The sequence below is a fragment of the Elephantulus edwardii genome, unplaced genomic scaffold, assembly GCF_000299155.1.
Source record: "Elephantulus edwardii isolate Elephantulus edwardi_28Jun2011 unplaced genomic scaffold, EleEdw1.0 scaffold00093, whole genome shotgun sequence".
NCBI classification, from domain to species: domain Eukaryota; kingdom Metazoa; phylum Chordata; class Mammalia; order Macroscelidea; family Macroscelididae; genus Elephantulus; species Elephantulus edwardii.
The window spans coordinates 7,528,327-7,541,592 of record NW_006399843.1 but is presented as its reverse complement, the minus strand read 5'-3'; the positions used below and the strand labels follow the sequence as shown (position 1 = coordinate 7,541,592).

Below are 13,266 nucleotides of genomic sequence, written 5' to 3'. Positions count from 1 at the left end.
GCTGTCCCTGGATAAGGCTTGGGCGACAACACTTGTAGCCTTTGCCATTGGACAAAGACTATAGCTCACACTCTTCTTAGCTCTTTTTGTCTTAACTCACCTCCTCATAGGAGTTAACATTTGGAGTTTTCTTGTCATTTATTTCAAGGCTACCCTGTTTTGTTGTAAACTGGACCAAGGGCCCTTTTGGTTATTTGACAGAAACAGAATAAAATAGATTGTTATATCTAAGCATGAAATAAAAAAACAGACCATCTGGCTTTGAGCCCTGCAAATTGACCATGTTGATGAACTGTGGACCCTAATTTCCTCTAAATGGGGATAAAACTGTCCCATGCCTAGTAGGGTTCTCCTGAGGATGAAATGATGGGAAGCCTTCCAGTAGAACCTGGGCCAAGGTAAGTGCTCTCTCTGTGTGCTTATGAAATAAATAGAGAGTCAGGAAGAAGTGAACAATGCTTTTCAGAAGGGAGATAGAAAATCTATAACTAGAAACAAATAAATCTCTATGTATTTAACAGCTTCCGTTTTAGATAGCTTGATCTCTTTCCATCTTCTGTTTCCTAGATATGGTTTGGGGAGGAAGGAGTAAGCTTCTCATTACTCCTCTGCTTTTCTGTCTTAAGTGAATTGAGCCATTAAACATGTACCAATAAGTACAAAACATTAAAAGAAAGTTAATGGTGCTCCATGTCCCCGGGAATGCTGAGTTCAGGAAAGGAGCTGCCGGGGCCTATTCATTCCAGCCGGAAGCCTCCTCCCCCTTTGCTGGTGGTTCTTGGAAGTGTCCCCACCTGGCCTGAAGCCCTGGATCTTTCCTTTGCTCTAGCCCACTGCCACCACATCCTTCTGGTCTTCCAAAACTCTCAGAGTTAAAACATTCCAATTACAATTTCAATTATGTAAATCCATTTAGTTAACTTTCTCTCTTAATTGTTGATGATGGGGGGAAGGAAAAGGGGGCTTGTTTATATCTTTGCTACTGATTTAATTACTTAGAGGAGTTGGATGACATCCTAGAAGTTTGAAACCACATGACAGCCTAGTAGACATTTCAAGATCACATGGTTTTAGAGGTGAAAGGCATTTTTTTTCCTCCCCCTCCTCCTGAATTCCTGGAGCAATCAGATGTCACAGTGGTTCACATTCCAACTGACCCTTTTTTGTGGGAAGTCTTAATGTAGAAGAAGCATATATGATACATTTAAATAAAAACATATTGTTTAGGCTTGGAATAGATTAAATGCTATCCTCTGAGGTTAGAAAGTAGCAAATGAAAAGGAAATTATTCTTTTTATCAGTCATTTTGGGGAAGTGTAGGCAAGGTGGTCCTTAAAGACAAGGATTGTGAAAGTTCACCTACTTTGGGCATGTTATCTGGAGGGGAAGTCCTAGGGAAAAGACATCAGGAAGGTGGAAAGTCAGTGAAAGAGAGGAAGATCTTCGATAAGATGAATTGACACGGTGATCCTAACGGGGCTGGAGCGTGTCAGAGATTGTGAGAACAGTGAAGGATTCATTGATTGTCCATAGGGACGCTAGGGGTCATAGTCAGCTTGATGGTACCAAGCAACAGTATCATCCACATGTTACTCTTATCCCACATTGCTTCCATCATATTTGCTGAATTACAGTGGTAGGGAGCTGGGGAGACAGACATAAAAGAACAGTGACGTAAAAGAGAGTCCCTTAAGTCTGCTTTCTTGGTATGTTTTCTGCCTGCCAGGCAAATCAGAGGTGGAGGAGTGGTCAGACATGTACACTGTGACCAGTCAGCTGATGCTGAAAGTGCACAAGGAGGATGACGGGGTCCCCGTGATCTGCCAGGTGGAGCACCCCGCAGTCACTGGAAACCTGCAGACCCAGCGGTACCTGGAAGTACAGTGTGAGTATCCCAAGATTTTCTTTAGAGGTTTTAGAGCACTGGTGCCTAAACACTTCAGAAGCCACTTACTAGATACAAAGGTTTTGATAGTGTAGATAGAATTTATAACTTGTCTTGGTAGAGAAATAATACAAGCATTGGAATTAAATAAGTATATTTTTTCTGAAATACTGCCATATACAGGGTGCCAGTGAGAATCTAGAAGATACTACATTTTAACCCAAATGTAAGACTTATCATGATTCCAATCTGTTCTAGCACATGACTTAATTAATTTTTATGAATATAGACTGTCATAATTTCTTTGCCAATGTCAAAATGTAGGATATTTCCACTCCTTTTTAGCCCCATGATAAGTACTGAATTTTGTTACATGAAGGATTTTATCCCCATTCCACATCAGCATTTGCTCCTATATTGGGTGTTTTCTTCCATTTTTAACTTAAATTATAGCAATTAATTTGGAAGTTGCGATCTTTGGGATCAGTGCCACAATCTTGATGGCTTCATCAATAAAAGCTAGATTGTGGTGAAGGAGGTTGTCTCCCCACTGAGTTCTGAGGACTAAAGACAGGCTCCTTCTGGAGCCTTCCTGCCCTGGAGACAAAAATCTGTTTTCTGCACAGAACTGTCCTTGAGCCAAAGTTGTGGCTAAATAGCCAGGTTCTCACTTCTGATCAGAAGTTTTTTGTCCCTTGGTCTCTACAAATCCCGGGTGATAGTGGAGTGTCCCGGTCTCGTGATAAGAAACTGTGCTGCTATCCCAAGGGCATGCTGTTCACATCCACCAGCTGTTTCTCGGGAGACAGATGGGTCCTCTCCTGCCAGGCGATTTACTGCCTCTAGAAACCAAACCTGCTGGAGGGTCAACTGTGGGTCAGTCCCAACTCTGTGATACACAGCAACAACAATTGAATGGCCAGAGTGAAAATATTACTACTGCTTGGTTGGGAAGGAGATGATTGGATGTCTGATGTTGGTGAACTACTACTTACTGTGAATCTCTTTATGCGTTTTCAAGAGCTGCTGTAATTATTACCAAAAACTTATTTCCCAACAATGGAAATACATTCTCTCACAATTGTGGAAGCCTAATGTTTGGTATCAAAGTATTAAGCTCCTTCTAGAATGTTCCTTGCCTCTGCCAGCCTCTCGTGGCCTCAGCATTTCTTGGCTGGAGTGGCATAACTCCAGTCTCTGTCTCCACATTCAAGCATTCATTTCCTCGTCCCTGTGTGTCTGTTTTCTTTGTGTCTTGACATTGTCACTGTCTTTAGGATCATCCAGGCTGATCTCATCTAGAAAGTCTTAATTTTATCTGCAAAGACCCTTCTTCCCTGTAAGGTTACATTGGCAGGTTGCCGGGGTTAGCATGCAGACATGTCTATTGTGGGGCCCCCAGTCACCCTGCCACAGCCCTTAGCATGTGTTCAAAGTGCCTCACAAAACAGAAAGCAGGGAGTGTTCTAAAAAGTTGCTCGTAAGGGACCACCCCATTCCAACCTTTCCTTACTGTGTGTGCTTGGCTCAATTTAACATTACATAATTCAGGTTTTTCTTGTTAATTCATTTCCTCTACTTCATTATGTAGCTTCATTATGGGCATCATGCTTATAATTTTCATATCACTAAAACTATTGTGGTGTAATGTCCCTATAATGGGAAAACAGAAATGCTCAGATATTATCTAAATTGGCAGATAGTAGATTTCTTGTGACTTTGTTAATATGTAATTCATTTAAGCAAACTTAATATCCATTAACTCTCCTTGTAGGGGCCCATTAGCTTTAATAATACATCAGCTCCTGTGTGCGACCTGAGTAGACATCCTCCCAGTTCCCACCCCTGAGTTCTTTGTAGTAGTTTCCCAGAGTATCTTCTAAATGGAATATAGTTCCACCCACCTACAAAATTATACGCGCTCCCAAATGCAAAATATTTTAAGTGCTCTACTTCCTACCCCTTGAAAAACTTGATAATGAGCCTTATAAGCCTTGTCTTCCATAGTCTATAAATTGAAGTGAGATTTGTCTTTCCAAGAAAAAGAATAAAGTTCCTGTCTGAATCCATTTGATTACAACCTTACAAAGCAGGGCTAACACTTATCGGTAGGAAGAGGACTCCTGTACATTCTGAAAATGAGAGTTCCTCTATTGATCATTTTACATTCTAATGTGCTAGCTTTTTATGGAGATCTATTCTTTTGCCCATTATAAGCCACTCACATATTGTATCCTTAATTATCCATACTTTGGAATAAATTTAAAGAATTTTTTTTATGGTTAAGAATTATCAAGTGTTACTGTGATAGGAAGGAGATCCTAACTGTCACAAACAGTTGACATTCTTGACTGCTGATCAAAGAGAGAGTTCACCCAGAAGCTCATAAGAAGAAAGGCCTTACACTCTAATTTTAAACGCCCAGCCTTTGGAAACCCTGGGCTGCACAGTTCTACCTGACCCACATGGGTTACTAGGAGTCAGGACTGGCTGGACAGCAACTGTTTCCAACTGGTGTGTTCATCCCAATAGTAGTTTAGATGCTGGTTTGGAATCTCAGTTCCTCAAGAAGGTCACTAGACAGACCACTGGGCTCCGTTCCTGGAGTGCCACTCAAAGCTTTGCAGAATGAGCCAGGAATCCATAGATAGCTCCTAACATGGTTAGATTGCTATGCTTCATTTTTTACCCAACTTACTTCATTTGAAGACCAGTGGCCTTTTGCCTAAAGCACTCAGTCCCCAAAGCGACAGTGGTGACTCAGTTTTGTTCTGCCCAAGGAGGAGACATTCAGCGCCACGTCTTGATGGCCATGAGGAAAGACAAGATGCTTAAATTTGTATGATTCTAAGAATAATTTGCACACTAACTTTTCTGCATGAGTGATGACTTATTTTACCATCTTGTGAGGAGTAACCTTAGACCCGTATTTTTTAATTGGCCTAAAACCCTTTAAGTCAGCAGTTCTTAACATTTTGGGGGTCATTGACCCCTTTAAAATCCTTTAATAGCTCTATACCCAGTAAAGAAAATTAAGATTACATATTCACCATCACATCTTGCTTACAACTGAACTAAGATCTATGTAATAATACCTATAAAATTGTGACTTTATGTATTATGTGTAATATATTTGTAAAGAAATGTATAATTAATTTTTCATATTCTTTGTTTTGCCACCTTCTTATCAGTGATAAATGAAAGTTTATTCAAAGGTTACTGAGGTCATCTTGGCTCTCAGATTGAGAATTGAGAATTGCTAATGTGAGCAGTATCACTCTGGGGGTTGATGTTGATTGAATTTATTTGGTTTACCCTTGGGCCATTTTGCTAAAGCAAGTGCTGGTGGTCTAGTGGTAAAGAACTGCACTGCTTACCCAAAGGAACATGGCTCAAATCCACCAGCTGCTCCCCAGAATAAAGATGGGCTGTCCCCCACCCTGGGCGATTTACTGCCTCTGAAAACCTGCTGGAAAGTCAGCGATGAGTCAGTTTCTACTGGACGGTACATAACAACAACATGTGGCTAAAGGACGGTTTATGGAACCCTCACTTTACCTCATCTAGAAACAAATGAAAGTGAATAGGGTTAAGTAGCAGATAATGGATTTGAATTCTATAGAAATTATTTCCTCTGAAAAATGACTTTTTGGAAGGAAATTAAATAATAAAAATCTGCACTGTTTTCCATTAAGTATCTTCAATTAAGTAAGACAAGGAACAAGGGAGGAAGATAAAATTAAAGAAAGGATTATGCGTCTTTCTTTGAAATGGAGTGCCGCCATATTGCATAGAAGACAAGGCTTAAGCTACAATTTGGAATTGTTTTTGTCTTGTAGATTTAATCCTAATTAATGGAACACAGAAATTTGCAGTGTTTGTTTGTTAGGACCCTTGTTTGTGGTACCCAGAGAAATTGTTGTGCCCAATTATGTGAAAAATCAACCAGATGTGTATGCTGTCATACTTTTAATAATCCTTAAGTTTTTGGTGAGTACAGATATTAATTGTGTAGTATGCATTGAAGTGATTAACATCAATGTAATTTATCATCTGGAGATTTCTGAACATAAATAAATGAGTTGTTTTGTTCAGCAAGGTGTTGACCCTTCAGAAGCAGTGTATTAAAGTCACCCCCCCTTTTTTATTATAAATATGAAAGGCATCGCAATCAGCCAAGTGTTCAGTTATTTGATTTTCTGGGGCATTAGCCGCTCTTGTTTGTGACATTTCCCTGTTGGGTGCTCGTTTGCAAGCTCATTAATAAGGTTTTCTCATAGGAACGTTGCAGGGAGTGAAGCACATGCAGGAGGGCTCCTGGTTCTCCAGCCTCCATTCTGAGCCTCAGCTCGGGCAGAGCAGCAGCATGCAGTTAAATGTTTAAAAGAGAAAATAATTATGCTCACAAGCTGCATTTCAAAGCTGCCTTTCCTTAGATGTTACGGAGGGAACAGTTTTGCTTTTTCATGTGCTGAGCTCTGTGACCCTGGAAGCTTTCTGTGCATTTTTCTCTTCCTTTCGAATGTCTGATTATGTTGTGTTACCCAAATTTATAACATGGCTGATTGATTATAGGAGAGTGTGATGCAATTGCAGCACGATTAGCAGAGCTTCAGATCTCTGGAAATATACTCTTGTCAAATGAAAGCATCTTTAAACGAGAGTAGTTCACCATCTGAGTATGAAAAAGAACACTGTCCAAACAGCATCAAGGTGGCAACACATGGCGACGTAAGCTGGGAAATCAAAGGACAGCTATGACCCTCAGTGTAGCCTTCAGATCACTGTGCCGAGGGGAGAAAGCCTCACTCGGGACAGAGCCAGGTGCGAAGTTCTTGAGTTACTACTGTGATTCCTTTTTGGGTAAAAACCCATCGAAGTTTGCTGCTTAAAATTTCTTGGCCAACATCCTCCTCTTGTGAGAGTTCTCTGAGTGTGCAAATCTAAAAAAATAAATAAAATTAAGACACAAGTTTAGAAAAGGAGAATGGAAACATGAAGACTCTATAAATGGAAGTTTGAATGTCTTCTCTGCTCTGATTATCATCTGTTAATCATGGACGTGGACATCATCTTCCAGATGAGTTTTATTGACTTGATGGAACTGGTGTTTTATAAGTCCATGTCCAGAGAAAACAACAGGCTTTTATTTTTCCTTATATTTGGGAGAAAATTGGGCATTGAGGAGATGATCAAAACCTGTTCTTATTGTTGTTGTTGATGGCCTTCGAGTCAAGCACAACTCACAGTGACCCTATAAATAAAAGGTCTGAAGCCCCTCTACAACTATCAACATTTATCAAAGTTCATAGAGTTTCCAGAGGCATGTTGTTTAGGAAGTGGATGCCAGTGGACTCAGTGGCACATAACAACAATAACATACTATGCCATATGTTATTGTTGTGATATGCCACTGAGTCACCTGCAATGTATAGCGACCCTATATACAGCAGCTCTGAACCCTTCCCTGTCAGAGCCAGACTCACTAATTCTGACACACCAATCCCATCGCCCCAGTTACTGTATCATTCCATCTCATCTGGGGGTTTTCTTTCCTGCACTGTTCATCCTCCCTTCCAAGCATGGTATCCTTCTCTAAGGATCGATCTTTCCTGGCCTCATGCCCAAAGTAAGTGAGGTGGAGCTTCAAAATCCTAGCCTCCAAGGAGAGACTTGGTTTCACCCTCTCCAGGACAGACCTATTTGTTTTCTTGGCAGACCATGGTATATTCAAGACTTCTCCAGCACCACAACTCGAAAGCATCTATTCTTTTTCTGTCATCCTTAGTTATTGTCCAGCTCTCTGAAGCAAACACGTAATTGAGAAGACCATGGCCTGGATTAGGTGCACCTTTGTATCTACACTGACATCGTTGCTCTTTAGTGATCTGGAGAGATCCCTGACAGCAGATTTTCCCAATGCAATTTGTTTTCCTGACTGCTAGTGTTAAGAGTGTTGATTGTGGATCTGAGCAAGCTGTAATTGCTAACAACCTCAATCTCTTCTCCATCTAATATGGTGCTACCAGTTGGCCCAGTGGTGAGAATCTTTGTCTTCTTGATATTGAGCTTCAATCCATATTGAAGACTACAGTCCTTGATGTTTTGCAGCTGTGCCAAAATAAATGTTTCTCTGGTACCTATAGTGCCCTGCAGTGAAGAAGGTTTTTTCTGGAAATTGGAAAATCAAACTCCTGTTTGGAGTGGACAATAAGACTTAGTTCCCAAGAGCAGCTCCTCCATCACACCCTCTCTCCCGCCCCTTCTGCTGCTGGTGGTACTGTATTCTTCAAAGCATAAGAGCTGTGTTTTCAGATTTGGCCTGTTTCTCTCACTTTAAAAAACAAACAAACAACACAACAGAATATACTCTTCCTCCCACTCTCCCTTTTATTTATTTATTTGGCTTTAAGCAATGAATTGGTTAGCTCTGGTGGCCTAGCAGCAAGAAGCTGTGCTAAAATCCCACAGACATGTGGTTCGAGGCCACCAGTTGCTCCATGGGAGAATGATGGACAATTTTTCTTCCCATGCTATTAACTGCCTTTGAAAACCTGCTGGAAGGTCAGCTACGGGTCGGTTCTGACTTGATGGTACACAACAACAAGCAGTGAATTTATATTTCAGAGAAGTCCTTTCAGTATCTATTACTCCTTGTGAGATATAATCCAATCTTTCCGTGTGCCAGTCCCATTCCTTTTTTTAACCTCTCATTTATAAATAATAATAATTGTTGTTACTATTTTTATTATCATCTTCATCATTAACATGGAATATTAGCAATCCTGGACTTGTTATTATTTACTCTATAGATTGCTAATGTTGCATTCTGCTGTACCAAAGAGAGCAGATAGCTAAGGGACCAATATGCAGAATACAAAGAGTGAACACTGGGCCAAATGCATTTTCAACTAGACGTGAGTAACCATTAAGGGAGTTGGGGGAGCCTCTGCCTTCATCTTTGTCTTCTGCTGGCACACTCAGTAAAAAGGTCTCTTTTCCTAAGGGACCGCCTTCTCACATCTCACTGCTGGCTGAATGGGTTCGCATGATGCCTATTTGACCGATGGCATTCTTACATGGTAACTGTGGTCTTTTAATGTGTAGTCCAGTTTTTCATTCAAGGACACATTCGACCTCTGTGGAAGGTCAGATGGCTGTCCATCTAACATGTGGGAGAAAATGGTCAAACAGCAACACCCTTGATGATGACTCTTCAGGTTCCATCTTGAGATGCACCAGAAGAAATGCCAAATAAATGCGATGAAACTAAAACACCATGGCTGACTCTCCAGTATGAGAGGTTAGACCTATCATCTAAAGGGAAAACTGTTGTCTAAAATGGATTCATAGTTTGATTTTTTTCATTAGCAACAGAACTAGGAGTAAAAGTTTATTACACACTTTCTCATACATTCATTCAGCAAATATGTATTGAATGCCTACTTTGTGCCAGACACTATTCCAGGCAACAAGGATCTCAGGAAAAATCCCCAAAATCTTCATTTCATACAGAGCTAACGTTCTTGAGTGGCTTCCTGCCACATGGATTTTTTTTTTTCTTCACCCAGCATTTGATTATAAAGTTTTGAAGATTTCTCCAAGAGATGGAAGAGTGCTTTATGAGTGAGTGTACACTCCATTTAGAAGCGCTGGGCATATAACTTTATGCCAAAATATCATAGAAAAAAATTGGCTTCTGTTGAGTATACAGTAATTTTAATATCCACAAAGCTCCTCGCAAGTTGCAACAAGAGGAAATTGCATTCTATGGTGGTAAGTGGCACACGCTCTTGGGTCCCACATCAGTCCCACTAGATTTACCTCATCCCACTCATAATAGCTCAGCCTTCCTCAAGAAGTACCCTTTAAGTGCTGTGATTCATACAACAGATGTAACAGCAGGAGGCCCTTCACCTTGCAAACAAACAAAATACAAACAGCAGTGGAAATTATTCATGACTGTATTATGACAATAGAAAGCAAGCCTTTGGAAGATGGTCTAAGTCCTCCAAGAGCCCTGTGTAACTGCTCTCTCACCAGTCCCATTTGCCTTGTGTTATTATATACCCATCCTTCAGTGACAAAGCTGTTCTCTCCCAACACTTGCGACAGCCATATTGTAGGGGCTGAATCCAGCGTTGAACTCATGCAGCCCTTACTACTCACTGAATCTCAGGTTAATCTTTACACGGTCCTTTTCTTTCCATGGTTGATGAAGATTCTTGAGTCAATACGTCCTCGCCCAAATGCACAGCTCCTAACCCACACCGCCTCCCCAGCTACCTGTGCCCACTCTGACCTTGTGTCCTCACTGGTGAAAAACAAAAGCAAACAGATCAACTCATTTTCATCAGGTTTGAACAACCTCATAGCTGACCCTCCAGTGAGTTTTCAGAGGTTACAAATGACAGGGGAGAAGATTACCCATCTTTTTCCTGCAGAGAAGCTAGTGGGTTCGAACCACCTTCCTCTGTGTTTGCAGCTCAATTTACTGACCTGAAACAATTAGCCCTTGATCCATAGGCATGGAATCCTACTCATATCAGTGTTTGGGAATGTTGGGATGAAATCTAAGTAAGGACCCCAAAGACCTTGTGTTCCCAATGCAGTTACAGGAGCAGGTTTGCACTCAAACCCTTGGCCTGGGTGTGGTCAGCACATGAACGAGCTTTGAGGCTACACTCTTTGATTTAGAAACTCAGCAAGGAAAGGTAAGGTGGAGGAAGGCTCCAGGGTGATAGCTCTCTGACAAGAATATAGAGGGCTCCCCTCTCAGCTGTCAACTGTCATCTCTGGTACATGGAAAAGGTGATATCTCAGGTTAAAGGATACTGCACACTGCAAGATACCTTGTTGTTGTTGTTGTTGTTGTTGTTGTTGTTATGTGCCGTCGAGTCGTTTGTGACTCATAGCGACCCTATGTACAACAGCCCTAAACCCTGCTCTATCCTGTGCCAATCTCATTGCCTCTGACACACCCATCCCAATTACCCCAGTCACTAAATCAATCCACCTCATAGAGGGTCTTCCCCTCCTGCGCTGTCCCTCCACTCTGCCCAGCATAATGTCCCTCTCTAAAGACCTGTCTCTCCTTACAACATGTCCAAAGTATATCAGGCGAAGCCCCAGAATCCTTGCCTCCAAGGAGCAGCCTGTTTTAACCCTCTCTACGATGAATCTGTTTTCTTGGCAGTCCATGGTACATTCAATACTCTTCTCCAGTACCACAGCTCAAAGGCGTCAACTCTCCTTCTGTCCTCCCTAGTCATTGTCCAACTCTCTGATGCATAACAAGTGATTGCAAAAACCATGGCCTGTATCAGGCGCACCTTAGTCTCCAGTGAGACACCGTTGCTCTTGAGTACTTTAGAGAGGTCCCTAACCGCAGACTTTCCCATCGCAATACGTTTTTTGATTTCCTGGCTACTGGTGCCAAGAGTGTTGACCGTGGAGCTGAGCAAACTGAAGCTGTGAACAATCTCAATCTCTTCACCATCCATCCTGATGCTACCAATTGGTCCCGTGGTGAGAATTTTTGTCTTCTTGACATTGAGCCTCAGTCCATACTGAAGGCTGCAGTCCTTGACCCTCTGCAGTAAGTGCATGAGGTCCTCCTCAGTTTCAGTGAGCAGGGTTGTGTCATCTGCATAACGCAGATTGTTGATAGATCGTCCACCGATCCTAACGCCACGCTTCTCCTCATAGAACCCAGCCTCTCGGATAATCTGCTCTGCATACAGGTTGAAAAGGTATGGAGACAGGACACATCCCTGGCGTACACCTTTCCCAATTTTGAACCATGCAGTGTTGCCCTGCTCTGTTCTGATGACTGCCTCTTGGTCCAAGTATAGGTTTCGCATTAGCACGATTAAATGTTCTGGGATTCCCATTCTTCTCAGAGTTAGCCACAGTTTGTTATGATCCACGCAGTCAAATGCCTTTGCATAATCAATGAAACATAGATAGACATTCTTCTGGTATTCTCTGCTTTCAGCTAAGATCCATCCAACATCAGCAACAATATCCCTAGTACCACGACCCCTTCTAAACCCAGCCTGGACTTCTGGCAGTTCTCTGCTGATGTACTGTTCCAGTGGGTTTTGGATAATCTTCAGTAGAATCTTGCTTGCATGTGAAATCAATTTGTTGTTATTATTATTGGAAAATGTTGAAAGCTCTAGTGCTGAAGTGCTGTGATGTAGACGAAGACTTTTCATTTACATAGGAAATTGAAGTACAGGTTACATAGTCTTGAGTTTTATCTTCTGCAGAGATTGTAGAATGTAGTGTAAGGTCAGACTGGCATGAAATCAATTGCAATCTCCCAGCAAACCATTCTAGCTTAAGAGTTTCCTTTTATATGTATTTTCCCCCTTCTTTATATATAGAGAAAAGTACATTTAAAGAAAGTCTCATCAAATCAGAATGTCTTTCTATTATTTTTTTTTAATTGGTTGTTACTGTAGAGTGACCTAAAACCCCCTGGTATTTAACCCCCCAGTGCAACTCTAAGAAAAGAAGGAACTTGGTCTGTGATAGCCATCCTGCTAAATGTCTTTTATGGGTTTCTTTTTTTAAAAAAAAAAAAAAGCAGTGTATTATGAAAACCTCAAATACCTCAACCTAATTGATTGGCTGTTGGTGATGCCATCTCTATAACTATAATGTTCCCTAAGTGCACAGACCTAACAATTTTTCTTATTTTTATATAGCAGTTCCATTTTATAATGACATTAAGCCATTCTGAGCGATACATTTCTGGACAGTTATTGCACTTCGGTAGAAAGTGTCATCTGGCTTTTAGCCCTTTGCCTTACAACACCAGCCGAAGCGTAAAATGATCCCCCAGAATATGTACTAGGCCTTTACCTCATTACTTAAAAATAAATCCTGGAGTCTGGTTCTGTTTCAGGAAAGATTTGGTCGGTTATAGCATTTGACTTATGAAAATAATTAAAATTAAAATTAAAATGATGATCTCTGGGTTATTCAGCCAGCCGTCTGGGTGGTTCTGTATTGTGGCATTCTTGTGTGGTAGTCAGAATCTTCCTGGGAGAACATAAGATTCCCATGGAATTCCTGGTTTCCTCTTCTACCTGTTGAGACTGCTGAAGTTCCTTTTTCAGGGCACAGAAAAGTGAACAGACCAGGGATTCATCTTGGCACATTCGACGTTCTGTTTGGTTCCTGTGTTGTCTATGAAGATAGCTCAGCTGCCTGTGGTCAGATAGTACACCTACCTATAAATACTGCGTATGTTAGCAGAGGGGGGACTTTTTCTTTATAATACAAGCATGATTAATGCTTACCTTTACAGCCACATATTAAGGTAACTGTGGCAGCTGTACCCATAAGTGGATGGTAGATGTTTCTCTAGA

General features: G+C 41.3%; 1 protein-coding gene across 7 annotated transcripts in view; it reads left to right on the top strand.

Annotated features, from left to right (window-relative positions):
* Window positions 1-13,266, top strand: part of CADM1 (cell adhesion molecule 1) — a 433,197-nt gene that overhangs the window by 367,274 nt on the left and 52,657 nt on the right. For all 7 annotated transcript variants that reach the window (XM_006890806.1, XM_006890802.1, XM_006890803.1 and 4 more), the window contains exon 5: window positions 1,727-1,885. In XM_006890806.1, the coding sequence (XP_006890868.1) occupies window positions 1,727-1,885 (159 nt within the window). The remainder of the gene's footprint in view (window positions 1-1,726; window positions 1,886-13,266) is intronic.